The sequence below is a fragment of the Phyllobates terribilis genome, unplaced genomic scaffold (genome assembly GCF_046119375.1).
Source record: "Phyllobates terribilis strain yellow unplaced genomic scaffold, ASM4611937v1 Scaffold_7__3_contigs__length_470593459, whole genome shotgun sequence".
Lineage (NCBI taxonomy): Eukaryota > Metazoa > Chordata > Amphibia > Anura > Dendrobatidae > Phyllobates > Phyllobates terribilis.
In genome coordinates, this window is record NW_027362767.1 from 161,916,513 (window position 1) to 161,934,611 (window position 18,099).

Below are 18,099 nucleotides of genomic sequence, written 5' to 3' on the forward strand. Positions count from 1 at the left end.
ATCTGTACCCGACAATTTATAACAGACAGAATAGAGCTTCACACATAGATTAGATAGATAGAAACATGTCAGTCACATATATATGAAGTACAGTGATAGTGTTGGTTACTGTACTTGTCATTTAGTATTAAAATAAAGGATTTATTATTAAAAAAAATTGGCGTGGGGTACCCCTTAATTTTAGGCTCTAGCGGAGGTTAAGCAGACAGCTGGGGCAGATGTTTGAAGCCTGGGAAGGGGGTAATACCCACGGAGCTTCCCAGGCTACTAATATCAGCCCCCAGCTGAATACATAGCCTTTACTAGCTATTAAAATGGGGGACTCCCCCAAAAAAATGACATGGGGTCCCCCCTAATTTAATAGCTAGCAAAGGCTAGGCAGACAGCTGGGGGCTGATATTAATAGCCCAGGAAGGGAGCCATGAATATTGGCCCCCTCCCAGGCTAGAAACACCAGCCGTCAGCCGCCCCAGAAATGGCGCATCCATAGGATGCGCCAATTCTGGCACTTAGCCTCGCTCTTCCACGCTGCCCTGTAGCGGTGGCAGGGGGTAATAGGGCTGGGGTTGATGTCAGCTTATAATGCCAGCTGACATCAAGCCCAGGTTAGTAATGGAGAGGCGTCTATAAGACACCCCCATTACTAACCCCATAGTCAAAGTTAAAAAAAACACAAACACCCAGAATAAAGTCCTTTAATTGAAATAAAGACACAATTCTTTATTGTTCTAAATTAAACCATACTTACCATCACACCCATTCCAGCTGAAGCCAACGATCTCCTGTAATAAAAATAAAATAATAAAGCAACCTCATCCTTACCTTTCCATGGTTCCCACGACAGCTTCAGCTCTGCTACATCGAGATGACAGGCTGGACCGCAGCAGAACGCTGCCATCCAGCCTGTCATCCCGCAGACACTGAGAAGCGCAGGCATGCTTGCGCTCCTCAGTGTCTCTCTGTGACGGCATCCAGATGAGCCGAGGTCATGTCCAATGAACTCGGCTCACCTCATGCACGTCACTGACAGCGTGGGAGAATTCTCACGCTGAAACGCTGAGTGCAGGAGAATTTTCCCACGCTGTCAGTGAGGTGCATGAGGTGAGCTGAGTTCATTGGACATGAGCTCACCTCATGCACGTCACTGACAGCGTGGGAGAATTCTCCTGCACTCAGCACTTCAGCGTGAGAATTTTCCCACGCTGTCAGTGACGTGCATGAGGTGAGCCGAGTTCATTGGACATGACCTCGGCTCATCTTTATGCCGTCACAGCGAGACACTGAGGAGCGCAAGCATGCCTGCGCTTCTCAGTGTCTGCGGGATGACAGGCTGGATGGCAGCGTTCTGCTGCGGTCCAGCCTGTCATCTCGATGTAGCAGAGCTGAAGCTGTCGTGGGAACCATGGAAAGGTAAGGATGAGGTTGGTTTATTATTTTTCTTTTATTGCAGGAGATCGTTGGCTTCAGCTGGAATGGGCGTGATGGTAAGTATAGTTTAATTTAGAACAATAAAGAATTGTGTCTTTATTTCAATTAAAGGACTTTTTTCTGGGTGTTTGTGGTTTTTTTAAATACTTTACTAGAAATTCATGGCGGTCATGTCTAATACTGGCGTGACCCCATGAATTTTCGGCTTGGGGCCAGCTGATAATACCAAGCTGGCCCTAACCCCTTTATTACCCAGTGAGCCACCGCACCAGGGCCCTGGATGAGTTGGGTACAGCGCCAGAAGATGGCGCTTCTATGAACGCGCCATTTTCCGGGGTGGCTGCGGACTGCAATTTGCAGCGGGGGGGGGCCCAGAAAGCTTGGGCCTCCCTGCGCTGCAGATTCCAGCCCCCAGCTGCCTAGTTGTACCTGGCTGGACACAAAAATAGGGCGAAGCCCCACGTATTTTTTTTTTGATTATATCATGAAATTCATGAAATAATTAAGAAAAAAAGGCCTTCCCTATATTGTTGTGTCCGGCCAGGTACAAATAGGCAGCTGGTGGTTGGGGGCAGCCCGTTCCTGCCTGCTGTACCTGGCTGGACACAAATATAGTGCAAAGCCCCACTTCAATTTTTTTTAATTATTTCATGAAATATTTAAGAAAAAAAGGCCTTCCCTATAATGTTGTGTCCGGCCAGGTACAAATAGGCAGCTGGTGGTTGGGGGCAGCCCATTCCTGCCTGCTGTACCTGGCTGGACACAAATATAGTGCGAAGCCCCACTTCAATTTTTTTAAATTATTTCAGGAAATTCATGAAATAATTTAAAAAAAATTGACGTGGGGCTTCGCCCTGTTTTTGTGTCCAGCCAGGTACAACTATGCAGCTGGGGGCTGGAATCCGCAGCGCAGGGAGGCCCAAGCTTTCTGGGCCACCCCCGCTGCAAATTGCAGTCCGCAGCCACCCCGGAAAATGGCGCGTTCATAGAAGCGCCATCTTCTGGCGCTGTACCCAACTCATCCAGGGCCCTGATGCGGTGGCTCACTGGGTAATAAAGGGGTTAGGGCCAGCTTGGCATTATCAGCTGGCCCTAAGCCCAAAATTCATGGGGTCACGCCAATATTAGACATGACCACCATGAATTTCTAGTAAAGTATTTAAAAAAAACACAACACCCAGAAAAAAGTCCTTTAATTGAAATAAACACACAATTCTTTATTGTTCTAAATTAAACCATACTTACCATCACACCCATTCCAGCTGAAGCCAACGATCTCCTGAAATAAAAATAAAATAATAAAGCAACATCATCCTTACCTTTCCATGGTTCCCATGACAGCTTCAGCTCTGCTACATCGAGATGACAGGCTGGACCGCAGCAGAACGCTGCCATCCAGCCTGTCATCCCGCAGACACTGAGAAGCGCAGGCTTGCTTGCGCTCCACAGTGTCTATCTGTGAGGGCATCCAGATGAGCCGAGTTAATGTCCAATGAACTCGGCTCACCTCATGCACGTCACTGACAGCGTGGGAAAATTCTCCTGCACTCAGCGCTTCAGCGTAGGAGAATTCTCACACTGAAGCGCTGAGTGCAGGAGAATTCTCCCACGCTGTCAGTGACGTGCAGGAGGTGAGCTGAGTTCATTGGACATGAGCTCACCTTATGCACGTCACTGACAGCGTGGGAAAATTCTCCTGCACTCAGCACTTCAGCGTGGGAGAATTCTCACGCTGAAGCGCTGAGTGCAGGAGAATTCTCCCACGCTGTCAGTGACGTGCAGGAGGTGAGCTGAGTTCATTGGACATGAGCTCACCTTATGCACGTCACTGACAGCGTGGGAGAATTCTCCTGCACTCAGCGCTTCAGCATGAGAATTTTCCCACGCTGTCAGTGACGTGCATGAGGTGCGCCGAGTTCATTGGACATGAACTCGTCTCATCTTTATGCCGTCACAGCCAGACACTGCAGAGCGCAAGCAAGCCTGCGCTTCTCAGTGTCTGCGGGATGACAGGCTGGATGGCAGCTTTCTGCTGCGGTCCAGCCTGTCATCTCGATGTAGCAGAGCTGAAGCTGTCGTGGGAACCATGGAAAGGTAAGGATGAGGTTGCTTTATTATTTTTCTTTTATTGCAGGAGATCGTTGGCTTCAGCTGGAATGGGCGTGACGGTAAGTATGGTTTAATTTAGAACAATAAAGGATTGTGTCTTTATTTCAATTAAAGGACTTTATTCTGGGTGTTTGTGTTTTCTTTTAACTTTGACTATGGGGTTAGTAATGGGGGTGTCTTATAGACGCCTCTCCATTACTAACCTGGGCTTGATGTCAGCTGGCATTATAAGCTGACATCAACCCCAGCCCTATTACCCCCTGCCACCGCTACAGGGCAGCGTGGAAGAGCGAGGCTAAGTGCCAGAATTGGCGCATCCTATGAATGCGCCATTTCTGGGGCGGCTGACGGCTGGTGTTTCTAGCCTGGGAGGGGGCCAATATTCATGGCACCCTTCCTGGGGTATTAATATCAGCCCCCAGCTGTCTGCCTAGCCTTTGCTAGCTATTAAATTAGGGGGGACCCCACGTCATTTTTTTTGGGGGGTCCCCCATTTTAATAGCTAGTAAAGGCTATGTATTCAGCTGGGGGCTCATATTAGTAGCCTGGGAAGCTCCGTGGGTATTACCCCCTTCCCAGGCTTCAAACATCTGCCCCAGCTGTCTGCTTAACCTCCGCTAGAGACTAAAATTAAGGGGAACCCCACGCCAATTTTTTTTAATAATAAATCCTTTATTTTAATACTAAATGACAAGTACAGTAACCAACACTATCACTGTACTTCATATATATGTGACTGACATGTTTCTATCTATCTAATCTATGTGTGAAGCTCTATTCTGTCTGTTATAAATTGTCGGGTACAGTTGCTGAATTGCCGGCCGGCTTTTTTAAAGAGACAGTGCATGAAAACACTATTATATTTTTTAATAAATCCTTTACACTAAATGACAAGTACAGTAAGCAACATTGTCACTGTACTTCATATATATGTGACTGACATGTTTCTATCTATCTAATCTATGTGTGAGGCTCTATTCCTTCTTGTCTAAATTGTCGGGTACCGGTGTATGCCGCTGCTGAATTGCCGGCCGGCTTTTTTAAAGAAAGCGTCTTCTGAGCAGTTTGTCAGCTTTTGGACACCTTTGAAGGTGTTTTCTATGTGTTTCTATGTGTTTTTGTTTGCCTGCCATTGGTTTTAACGGTGTTCGACGGTGTTCTAAGGTGTTCGACGAACAGTTCGACGAACAGTTCCTCGAACATCCCGGTGTTCGACGAACCGAACCCGAACACTACGGGGGTGGCTCAACACTAGTGTTCAGCACTCAAACCGTAACAGAACCACAGTATCTGCTGGTAACATCAATTTTGCGGAATCATTTCACCACTTTTTTAGCCCATCCTTTGCAAGGCCACAGGAGACAAGAAGTCTGACACATAGTCAACGCCTAGAGACGATGGTACAGGAGTATCTCCAAGTAAACATTGAAGCCACGACTGTGTCACTGGACCCTTGCTCTTTTTGGGCTTCCAATCTGGATAAATGGCCGGAGCTAGCCACTTACGCCTTGGAGATCTTGTCATGCCCCGCAGCCAGCGTTCTGTCTGAACGTGTGTTCAGCGCTGCTGGTGGTGTGCTGACAGATAAGCGCACGCGGCTCTCCACTGATAATGTAGACAGACTCACGTTCATAAAGATGAACAAATCATGGATCCGAAACGACTTTTCTACCCCTGTGTCATCCTGGGGAGAGTAAAAGCTTGATGATTGGTTAAAATCACCCTACCAACCGTTTTAAGCTTCCAAATTACTAATCATGTTTATCTGTATCTTGACTGGAAAATAATTTGGGCTTTGTAGCAGTGTGCAGCACTGATCCTATTAGGCCATCTATACTAAAGCTTCACCAGATTTAAAATTAAAAAAAATTTTTAGCTGCATCTAGCCCGGAAAATAATTTTGGGGCTCCGAGATGCGCAAGGCACATAAGTGCCTTCTTGCTGCACTACCTGCAGCATGACTCTCATATTGTCAGAATTCGAAGTAATCATGACTACTGGGTTGCCACACTCTTAGATCCCCCAAACTTTTCGATCAACCTTTTCAATTTAATAAAGACCAAAAAAATGGTCATTTTTGAAATTATAAGCATTAGCAGGTTGTTAGAAACTGAAATCAAACAGTTTTCAACTCAAAACTTTATTCTAGGTGATGTTACATTTTCACATAGGACCCCTTGTTCGAAAGGAGCTTCTGAACTCTCTCGTCCATTGAATTTGTCAGGTTTTGGATGGTTTCTGCTTCAATTGTTTTGCATGAGGACAGAATACCCTCCCAGAGCTGTTGCTTAGATGTGAACTGCCTCCCGCCATCATAGACACTCCTTTTAATGATGCTCCAAAGGTTCTGAATGGGGTAGAGGTCAGGGGAGCATGGGGGGTCACACCATAAGTTTGTCCACTTTTATGCCCATATCAGCCAGAGATGCAGATGTTTTATGTGCAGCATGAGATGGTGCATTATCATGCAGAAAAATGATCTTGCTGTGAAATACATGGTTCTTCTTCTTGAACCATGGCAGGAAGTGCTGTTTGAGAAAATCCACATACATTATGGAGTTCATCTTTAGCGCCTTCAGGGATCCTAAAGGGGCCGACAATCTCTCTCCCCATGATTCCAGCCCAAAACATTACTCCACCTCCTCCTTGTTGGCGCTGTAGTCGTGTTTGCGTGGGGTGTCCATCAACCAGCCATCCTCCACTCCATCCATCTGGACCATCGAGCGCTGCACGGCACTCATCCGTGAACAAAACAGTTTTGAAATCAGTCTTCATGTAATGTTTGGCCCACTGGAGCCGTTTCTGCTTGTGTGAAGTGGATAGAGGAGGTCGACAGGATGGCGCATGCACAGCTGCAAACCTCTGAAGGACCCTGCATCTTGTTGTTCGGGGGATGTTGGAGGCACAAGCAGCTTCAAAAACTTGTCTGCTGCTATGACAAGGCTTTTTTGCCGCTGCTCTTTCAACCTGACGTAATTGCCTGTAGGAAAGAGTCCTCAATTTGCCCTTATCAGCACGCACACGTGTGTACTGTGAATCAGCTACATACTTCTTGATTGCCAAGACACTTCATCCTGATCATCGCACAATGTTGATTGTAGTCATGCCTTGACCTAAACACTCCACAATTTGTTGCTTCTCAGCAGCCGACACATCCTTTTTCTTTCCCATTTTGGCAGAAAATGTAGGCTGCTTAATAATGTGAGAGAGCCTTCTTAAGTAGTCTTGCCTTTCATTGGACACACCTGCCAAACTAATTAGCACAGGTGTCTGCAATTGCTTACAGTGATATAAAGAGCCCTGACACACATCACCATCAATGAGTTTAACTGACAAACAAACAAATTCTTCCCTTATCACTCCTAAACACTTTTTGCATAATAATTTGGAACGCAGTGTACATGTGCTTTTCCACAAAACACCAGTGGTTCACGTAGTGAATCTTACAGTTCTAACTTGCCAACCGTGGTCTGTATGGAGTTGTTCAATAAAGGGCCCAAAATTAAGATAACATAGATGGGAGAGGTCTCTATGAATAGGAATTCCTAAGTATTTGATACCCTGTGAGGGCCAGGCAAAGGGAAAGTTGGACTGGATGGAATCCTATATGGATTTGGGGAGGGAGACATCGAGGGCCTCAGACTTCGCTGCATTGATTTTAAAATTTTACCATGTAACAAAGTGATCTATTTCAGCCATAACAGCATGGATGGATATATGTGATTGAGTGATATATACTAGGACATCATCAGCAAATAGAGAGCACTTGTACTCAGTGCCTCCCACCTCAATCCACCTAATATTGGGGTTATGGCGAATTAATGAGAGCAGGTGCTCCGTCACTAGGATGTATAAGAGAGGGGACAGAGGACATCACTGCCTTGTCCCATTGGTGATTGTGAAAGGTGATGAAAATGTTCTGACGCACCCCCTGGGCCTTGGGACACCCGGAGCCGGACCCTTTTTGGTGGATGCTGGTGGTTGTAGTCTTCGTGGCGGCGACCCGGTTCCGTGGCTCAGGGCGGTCAAACCAGTGGCGGAACTATTTATGTGGTTTTGATGTTTAAATGTCCGACTACGCCACCCGTGGATTGCGGTCAGAGTGAACCGCCGCTACAGGGCAGACCGCTGAGGCTGGTGTTGTGGGTGCAGCAGAGCGTAGCATAACTCCCCACGGGAGGAGTATAGCCTCAGGGCAGTGTATGCGGAGGATGGGGGTGATGGTGCAGGGCAGCAGCAGTAACGACACGGAGTCAGTGATGCAGTTCAGGGCCTTTACTCACAGTTCTTATTATCCAGACCACGTCTGCAGGTAACGGCTGCCCACGTCGTACTGTGCTCACCAGGTGAGGGGCTCAGACAACTCCCAGATAACTTTGGAGCACTTCACAGGAACCCCTTTGTGTGTCCTTTGTCTGGCCTTTCTTACCAACACTTCTGTCCGGCTGCCTCGGGCCTCCTCTTGGTAAACTTGGCGCCAGTTTCCCTGACCCTATGTGGTGCCTTCCTAGCGGGTGTAGCGAGGGGCTGCGCCACATAAAATGTCAGAGCCTCCGGTTTCTAGCTGAGGGTCGTTTCCTGCCTCCACTAGTTCGGGGACCGGTCTCCCCCTTTGGCCTGACCCCTCCACGCAGGTGGATTCGGGCGTGCGGTGGCGACTCGCCCGTCCGCACCCCTGGGATCCCTTCATTCCTCGTTCCTGGAGCCTTCTCCGCTCCTCTTCCTTCCTTCTCCCTCTTCCAGGCCTGGGCCTCTGTTACTAGGCCCGCCTCCGGAGCAGAGCTCATGCAGAGCCCCTGCTCCCTGCCACTTCTGCTCAGACTTCTCTGCACTGAACTAAGATGGTGCCCACCTTTTATACTCCCTTCTCAATGCACCCAGGAACTGCTTCCTCCCTGCTCCTGCACTACAGGGTTCCCCTTCCTCAGTGTTCCCTCCCCCCACTCCAGCCAGGGACAGGGACTGTCGTGCCCATCTCAGGGGCATATTGGTCGCCCTGCCCCACGGCAATGTGGTGTAATGCATGCAGGTGTCGGGTCCTGATCCACACTCCATCCTTACCTGAGAGTGAGATATCACACCTCTGGGTGAGGTGCAATACGTCTGTAGCAACCGAGCCCTCAGGGTGCTACAGTTCCATTTATCTTCAGCCTAGGTGACGTATTGCGATACAGGGCCGTGATTTTGGCTATAAAAGGGTCCCCTAGACCCCTACCCCAAGCTTTTTAAGAGAATCATATATGGCGTGCCAGGAGACTCTATGGAATGCTTTCTCAGCATCCAACGAGAGTACCTAATTACAAATTTTTAACTGCATCTAGCCCAGGAAATACTTTGTGCCTAGTAGCAGTGTCTGCTAGTCAGCGGATTATCCCGGCTGTTAAGCAAGCTGCACCACCTGTAGTTTAGACACTTAATTTTTTCAAAGGAAATGCTTCGGGACCATGGGATACTTAGTGAAGAGCATCAGGAGGCACCCCAAGGCATAGGGGCTGCGACTGGCAGTAGGATGCCTTGCGGTGGACAGCCGAGCTCGATCCTTATAAAAGCTTTTTAACTGCAGCAGCTTTAGTGGACGCTACTGGAGCTGGAATTACCGCGGCTGCTGGCATGAGACTTGCCCTCCAATAGATCCTTGTAAATGGATTTAAAGTGTATTCATTCAAATTAGAGAGACAATTTAAATTAAAAAGCTTAGAGCTGCCTCCACCACAGGGGGGCTCGCTCGACCCACCAGCGGACAGGCACCAGTATTGGGAGAGGGGGGCTGGCCGTCAGGGTTCACCGCGGCTCTGGCACAAACCCGGCGACACGGAGGTGGCACGGGCAGGAGCGGACTGGCCGTGTAGGCTTCTCACTTTTTGGATTTTAGAAGGGCATGACATGCCTATATCTGTGTCTCCCCCTCCTTTTACTCCTCCACCTCTTTTATTTTCGCATGACTATATGTACTTGTCACTTTTCCATGTGTTAGTTATGTCTTCTGAGCAGTTTGTCAGCTTTTGGACACCTTTGAAGGTGTTTTCTATGTGTTTCTATGTGTTTTTGTTTGCCTGCCATTGGTTTTAACGGTGTTCGAAGGTGTTCGACGAACAGTTCGACGAACAGTTCGGCGAACACACGGGTGTTCGACGAACCGAACCGAACTCGAACACTACGGGGGTGGCTCAACACTACTCTTTATCTCTCTGCCCATTGACAGCCTATAAGCGCTTGTGTATATGGGAAGTTGGGACAGAGAACTGTAAGTGTAACGTGAGCTCCTCTGACATCTGAGGATGCAGCAAGTTCCACTGTTCTGGAGATCTGGCAATTACAGGCATTATTATGGATGTACTTGAATGCAACCAATAAATAGAGATATCTCAAAGGGTGTACCCAGAATTTTGTGAATTTTTCTATCATATTTCTCTGTGTGAAATTTAAGAAAAACTGATGCCTAACATTAAAACATCTGTATACAGTGACTTCTAAACTTTGCAAGGTGCCTTATCCAAATGATCACGTTATGAGTCCCCGACTCCTATGTTTTCCTTTTTGAAAAAGTGGTGGGGTTAGTACTTTTCAAAAATCCCTGTCCTTATATTATGATTATTGTTATAAGAACCATGCTTCATTTGAAGAAGTGTTCTGAACTATAATGATTGTTTTGCTCATTGCAGGTAACAAGAACGCACGCAACCATCTAGACATTGTGGTCTTTTTAGTGGTTGCTTTCGTTGTGGCTGCGGTGATTTTGCTCGTGTTGCTTTATTTGAAATGTAGGAAGAGATGCTCAGACAGAAATGGCAAAGGTACGTTGTTCATCTCTAGAGGAGAATAATGAGGGGACAGGAAGGGTTTTCCATCCAGCAGTTATCATGCCGATCATTAGAGACCGAGGTGATGGGGCACATCATGAGAAACCTGCATTGTCATCCGAGAGAGCTTGTCCAGCCTATGGCCCTCACTGACAGCTAACTCATTTGCTGCTCCGTATTCTCCGCCTTTCCACAGCAACTCTTAAAGGGTTTGTCCACTACTTGATTAGCCCTTCTAAATTTCCCCAGGAAGCTTCATGAAATAAAACCTATACGCATCTTCTGACCAACTCCACTTATATGATTTCCATATTGTGTGCCCCACCGGTCAACAGAGATAACTGCTGTGATGAGTGGTGGTCACATGCCATCTAAACATATGACTGCTGTAGCCAATCATTGTCCTCAGTAGTGATTCTACAGAGACCAGAGATTGGCTGCAGCTGTCATGTGCTTAGCAATCAACTGTGTGGAGGTAAATGGAGACCAGCCAGGACAGGAACAGGGGACCGCTGCAGACAATTTGTAGCCACTTATTGACTGAAGCCTTCACACTTTTGCTTGAGCAGAAGAACAACTCATTTGCCTAATGCTCCTAAAATTGTAAAAAAGAAAAAAGACTCATGGTTCATTCAAAGAACCTAATACAGCTGGTGATATCCCAACAGTCCGTGCAATGTATTTATGTTGTATGGCACCACTATATGGACACTGTGTGAGTATTTTATAGCGGTATTATTATCTGACCTGGGCTATACACAGCTTTATTTGTAGGATCTCAGACATGATTGCATTTTGTGATACATCTCACACAGTAATATTTCTTGGTGGGATCTCTTGAGCAAGGACAGGAAGGATTTTAGAGATGGTACCTATATTTTGTGGATGTGAGTAGGGTGGGGCCTGAGAAAATGGTGGTAATGAAAATTCCAAGTACCAGCAACTATGTCACTGAAATCCTATCTAAAACTTTTTTTTTTTTTTAAAGTATTTCAATAATCAATATCAGTAAAAAAATTAAAATATATGATTCCTCATAGGTGTTGAAGACCAGATAGAAATGGAGAAGAGATATAAAGATGATGACCATGAGAATGAAGGTATGAAAATAAGAACTTCAGGTAAGATGGCATCAAGGGTAGGATGGTGAGGCCGTAATTAGGCAATTGGGTGCTGTAAATTGGGTGCAGAAAAAAACTGACCGGCGCATCCAAAACAAGAAATAGGTGTACAGGTGCTTACTAGCAGCAGCTACCTCCATATACAACTAAAAAATGGAGTAGCACACAGCAACTCTAAGTATGTGAACATGAAATATATGAAATTTGAATAGCATTACTGCTCAAGAAAATATACACTGTGTACCAAATTATTATGCAAATAATATTTTCTCAGATTTTCCCAAATTACCTATATGAATTGCAGTCATTGTAATTTTCCAGTCAAATAAATTGAAAGGTTTTTGTACAAACTGCCTATGATAACAGTATATTTAAAAAAAAATCAAAAACCCAAACTGCACTCAAAATGCATGTTCCAAATTATTATGCACAGCAGAGATTTCAACCTTTTCATTTTAATAAAGAACAAAAAAATGGTCATTTTTGAAATTATAAGCATTAGCAGGTTATTACAAACTGAAATCAAACAGTTTTCAACTCAAAACTTTATTCTAGGTGATGTTACATTTGCACATAGGACCCCTTGTTCGAAAGGAGCTTCTGAACTCTCTCGTCCATTGAATTTGTCAGGTTTTGGATGGTTTCTGCTTCAATTGTTTTGCATGAGGACAGAATGCCCTCCCAGAGTTGTTGCTTAGATGTGAACTGCCTCCCGCCATCGTGGACACTCCTTTTGATGATGCTCCAGAGGTTCTCAATGGGGTTGAGGTCAGGGGAGCATGGGGGCCACACCATAAGTTTGTCCCCTTTTATGCCCACTCCATCCATCTGGACCATCGAACTGTTTTGTTCACCAATGAGTGCCGTGCAACGCTCGATGGTCCAGATGGATGGAGTGGAGGATGGCTGGTTGATGTACACCCCATGCAAACACGGCTACGGCGCCAACAAGGAGGAGATGGAGTAATGTTTTGGGCTGGAATCATGGGGAGAGAGATTGTCGGCCCCTTTAGGATCCCTGAAGGGGTAAAGATGAACTCCATAATGTATGTGGAGTTTCTCAAACAGCACTTCCTGCCATGGTTCAAGAAGAAGAACCGTGTAATCCGCAGCAAGATCATTTTCATGCATCATAATGCACCGTCTCATGCTGCACATATCACATCTGCATCTCTGGCTGCTATGGGCATAAAAGGGGACAAACTTATGCTGTGGTCCCCATGCTCCCCTGACCTCAACCCCATTGAGAACCTCTGGAGCATCATCAAAAGGAGTGTCTATGATGGCGGGAGACAGTTCACATCTAAGCAACAGCTCTGGGAGGGTATTCTGTCCTCATGCAAAACAATTGAAGCAGAAACCATCCAAAACCTGACAAATTCAATGGACGAGAGAGTTCAGAAGCTCCTTTCGGACAAGGGGTCCTATGTGCAAATGTAACATCACCTAGAATAAAGTTTTGAGTTGAAAACTGTTTGATTTCAGTTTGTAATAACCTGCTAATGCTTATAATTTCAAAAATGACCATTTTTTTGTTCTTTATTAAAATGAAAAGGTTGAAAACTCTGCTGTGCATAATAATTTGGAACATGCATTTTGAGTGCAGTTTGAGTGTTTTATTTTTTTTTTAAATATACTGTTATCATAGGCAGTTTGTACAAAAACCTTTCAATTGTACTCTAATAGGTATTTGACTGGAAAATTACAATGACTGCAAAATTCATATAGGAAATTTGGGAACATCTGAGAAAATATTATTTGCATAATAATTTGGAACACAGTGTATATATCTATACAGGTGCTTCTCAAAAAATGAGAATATCTTCAAAAAGTTAATTTATTTCAGTTCTTCAATTCAAGAAGTGAAACTCCTATAGTATATAGAGTCATTACACACAGAGTGATCTATTTCACGTGTTTATTTCTGTTAATGTTGATGATTATGGCTTACAGCCAATGAAAATACAAAAGTCATTATCTCAGTAAATTAGAATACTTTATAACAACAGCTTGAAAAATGTTATAAAATCTGAAGTGTTGTCCTCCTGAAATGTATGTTCAGTAAATGCACTCAGTACTTGGTCGGGGCTCCTTTTGCATCAATTACTGCATCAATGTGGCATGGAGGCGATCAGCCTGTGGCACTGCTGAGGTGTTATGGAAGCCAGAGTTGCTTTGATAGCAGCCTTCAGCTCATCAGTGGACAGTTGACCTACACCAGCAGGTGACATGGCTCCCCAAACCATCACTGATTGTGGAAACTTCACACTAGACCTCCAGCAGCTTGGATTGTGGCCTCTCCACTCTTCCTCCAGACTCTGGGACCTTGATTTCCAAATGAAATGCAAAATTTACTTTCATCTGAAAATAACACCTTGGTCCACTGAGTAACAGTCCAGGTCTTTTTCTCCTTGGCCCAGGTAAGACGCTTCTGGCGTTGTCTATTGGTCATGAGTGGCTTGACACAAGGAATGTGACACTTGTAGCCCATGTCCTGGATACGTCTATGTGTGGTGGCTCTTGAAGCAATGACTCCAGCAGCAGTCCACTCCTTGTGAATGTCACCAAAATTTTTTAATGGCTTTTTCTTAACAATCCTTTCAAGTCTGTGGTTATCCTGGTTGCTTGTGCACCTTTTTCTACCATACTTTTTCCTTCCACTCATCTTTCCATTAATATGCTTGGATACAGCACTCTATGAACAGCCAGCTTCTCTAGCAATGACCTTTGTGGCTTACCCTCCTTTTGAAGTGTGTCAATGACTGCCTTCTGGACATCTGTCAAGTCAGCAGTCTTCCCCATGATTGTGGAGCCTACTGAAACAGACTTAGGGACCTTGTTAAATGCTTAGGAAGCCTTTTCAAGTGTTTTTTTGTTAATTATTCTAATTTACTGAGATAATGACGTTTGTGTTTTCATTGGTTGTAAGCCATAATCATCAACATTAACAGAAATAAACACGTGAAATATATCACTCTGTGTGTAATGACTCTATATAATATAGGAGTTTCACTTTTTGTATTGAAGAACTGAAATAAGTTAACTTTTTGATGATATTCTAATTTAGTGAAAAGCACTTGTATGTCTAGGCTTTGACTGAGCACTCCGCCTCTAGGCCACAGGCGGTTTTAATTGCAGGAGGGTCTTGCTTTCCCATACACAAGCAGACTTTTGTCTCTTAGAGAGGAGTTCACACAGGCAGGTTCCTGGTATGACGAGAAATGCCTTAATGTGGATACCAGGTACACATGTATTGGCCAATTTATGCGCTAAGATTTCTCATTTATTTATATTTTCTAGAGCAGTAATGCAATTCAACTTTTATATATTTCATGTTCGCATACTTAGCATTGCAGAGTGCTACTTGATTTGTTAGTAAATTGGGTGCAGTTATTTGAACATGATATTTTGATATTTTATTATTTGGAGTGCTAGATTTGTGCGAATCAAATCCCAAATTATTCAGATTTTGTCAAATACACATTTTTTTTGGAGGGGGAGTCAGGGAGTGAAATGTGTAACAAATTCAATAAGTTATGAATTGATTTGCTCATCTCTATCCAAGTCTATTCTCATGCTGCACCAGATTTTTGGAATGTGCTACCCCAGACAATCAGATTAATATCCAATCACCACATTATCTATGATATGCAGGTATCCTTTGAATTGTAAAACAATGTGAAATATGTTAAATAAAGATTATTAACGTTATTTTTTAAATGTACTTTTATTCACAGATAATCCTGATGAACAAGAGCCGAAGGAACGTGAAAATGATCCACAGCAAAATGGAGACATAAGTAAGTCAACATTAAGAGCCACATGGTGGAGGAATATGTTTTACTTTTTTTTATTTACTTTTTAGTCTGTTTAGAAGACATGAACCTGAGATAGTTTGATAACATGTATGATATAACGCACAGTAGTATTGCAGTTTATAGAACAAGTAATCAAGCAAGCAATTAAAGTAAAAAAAACAAACATTTTTCACAATAAAAAATGTATATAAAAATTTGACTCAGCTAATTTTACCCAAGTTAAAAATAAAGAAATTAAAAAAGATAATGTCAGTAAAAATCTATTCTATAAAATTAAAAAATGACCTAACTTTTGCGATAAGGCCGTAAAAAAGAAAAATTGAAACAAACTTTTCAGTCGCACAACCGCCTTAAAATTGCAATGGAAAATGTTTCAACCATCATGTACAGGGACATATAAAAGTTTGGGCACCCCTGGTCAAAATTACTGCTAGGCTATGTGCCCACAATGTGAATCTAATGCATTTCTGAGGCGGCATTTCCGTCACGGAAACAAATTAAAAAGGCTTGCTGAGTTGTCTGCCATGTTCCCCAATGATAATCCGCATGTACTGTGCACATGCTGCGGAAATTTCCGCTGTGGATTATCATTGCGGAAAAATCTACAGCACAACCATTAATTGTGGGGAATTGCGGTGAAATCGCTTCCATTGAATCGCATAATATCCGCATGACTACACGTACACAATCGGATATTATGCGATTCAATGCTCGGATGGTACCCAGGTCTGGAGAAGAGGAGACTCTCTTCCAGACCCGGGTACCATAGTACCTGAAGTTAAAAAAAGAATAAAATAAAAAAAAAACATATACTCACCTTCCGATGGCCCCCGGTCTCCTCAGGTGTCTTCAGTGGCTCGCGGTGGTCTAAAAAGGACCTGCCATGACATCATTTAGCCGCTCATGTCGGCGGTCGTGTGACCTGTCACATAACTAAATGACGTCATGGAAGGTCCTTTTTAGAGCACCGCAAGCTGCTAAAGACACTGGGCGCACCGTAGAGGAGACCGGGGGCCATCGGAAGGTGAGCATAATGTTTTTTTTTATTTTTCAACATTTTTATTCTATTTTTTACTATTCATGCTGCATTTCCAGCATCATAACTTGGTCACACTATATAAAATCCATGCCGTTTGCATGGATTTATATAGTGTGACCAAGTTGTCAAGCACTTTCCAAGTGATGCTAAAATCGCTTGGAAGGCGCTCGACAACCGGCATGCTAAATCCCATGGTCAAAATGCTTCACATCCGCTTGTCCCTGGCAGGAAAAACGCATGTACAATCCACATGTACAATCTGCATGTACAATCCGCATGCATTTTTTCTGCCATGGAGATGCAGAAACGCTCAGTAAAAATCCGGAGCATTTCTGCATTGTGGGCACATAGCCTTATTGTGAATGTGGCACCCCAGGGGGTCTGCTTGCCACAGTGGTAGAAATACCATGTCTGAGAGCAAGCAGGAGTTTCCTGGTTAGGACACTTTAACATGCAACACTTCCTGCTCCAGACCAGAAAGGGGAGGAACCTGCCCTTTATAAACTGGGTCTGGGGCGGGGTTACAGCAGTCTTGTTGAGTTGAGTCGAGTCTAGCCTGGAGTCCAGTCTAGTGAGAGTGAGGAGCTCTGTAGGACACAGGAGCAAAGAGCCAGGGACTGGAGCAGAGCTCGTCCTGGCCAAAGACGTTAAGAACCGGACACCGGAGTCCGAGGCTGTGGGGATTATACATCCAGCAGCAGAAACCACACAGCAGGGGATTTCAGGTCCTCTGGCCCCAGGAAGCCCGGAGGCTCAGTCACACGAGAGGGACTGGTACCGCCACAGAGGAGCGAGGAATACCAGCAGCCTGAGTCACCAGCCATACGGGTGAGCACCACACGGTACACTCAGGAACATGGGCTACCACATGACTACAGCAGGGTAGCCAGAAAGAGTGCAGTCAGAACAGCAGGCCTACATCTCCACCTGGCCAGCGGAACTCTTAGTTTGCTCTCAGACCGGCCAGGCCTTCATTACCAACCAGTACTCCCGGCGGGGTCTAGTAATTGCCATCAGTAAAGACCCTGAACTGCACTGCCAAGACTCTGAGTCGTTACTTCCGTGGCTTGCACCATAACCATCATCGTCCACTCCCGCTGCCCTGAAGCTACACTTCTCCTGTGGGGAGTCATATCATCTAGCTGCACACACAATCAGCTTCAGTGGTCTGCTCCGCAGTGGCGATTCGTCATAACTGCAATCCACAGGTGGTGTAGTCGGACATTAACCTTACAAATAACATCCCACAAATAGGCTACCCCTGGTTTGACCACCCTGGGCACGGACCGGGTCACCACCACGGTGACTACAACCCCCGACATCTACAGAAGGCCCGGCTCCGGGTATCCCCCACGGCCCAGGGGGCGCGTCATGAACAGTTAAGCAAGTTGAAGATGAAATGATCTTTAAAGCCCTAAAATGTAAAAGATGAATATATATATATTTTTTTTTTGCCTAAAATACAAAGGAAATGTGTCATCTTTAACTTTAGGCCTTTGAGAGATCATTTCATCTTCAACTTGCTTATCTGTTCACAATAACAGTAATTTTGACCAGGGGTGCCCAAACTTTCACATGCCACTGTATATCACAAGTTGATATCATTACAATTTGCAGCTCGCTACTCAAAAAAAGAAGCTCTCACAAAGCTCCAGCAATAAAAAATAAAAATATTTTGGATCTACGAAAATGGTACAAAATAAAAAATTTTTTTTTTTGCAAATTTCTGAGGTTTTTTTTTCACCACTTAGAAAAAGGAGTTAACTGATATGCTGTATAAATTA

General features: G+C 44.7%; 1 protein-coding gene across 3 annotated transcripts in view; it reads left to right on the plus strand.

The window, feature by feature from the left end:
* Positions 1-18,099, plus strand: part of LOC141153010 (uncharacterized) — a 309,390-nt gene that overhangs the window by 86,907 nt on the left and 204,384 nt on the right. For 2 of the 3 annotated variants that reach the window (XM_073637684.1, XM_073637686.1), the window contains 3 exons: positions 10,200-10,331; positions 11,378-11,458; positions 15,196-15,258. In XM_073637684.1, the coding sequence (XP_073493785.1) occupies positions 10,200-10,331; positions 11,378-11,458; positions 15,196-15,258 (276 nt within the window). The remainder of the gene's footprint in view (positions 1-10,199; positions 10,332-11,377; positions 11,459-15,195; positions 15,259-18,099) is intronic. The other variant, XM_073637685.1, reaches the window with a different exon arrangement.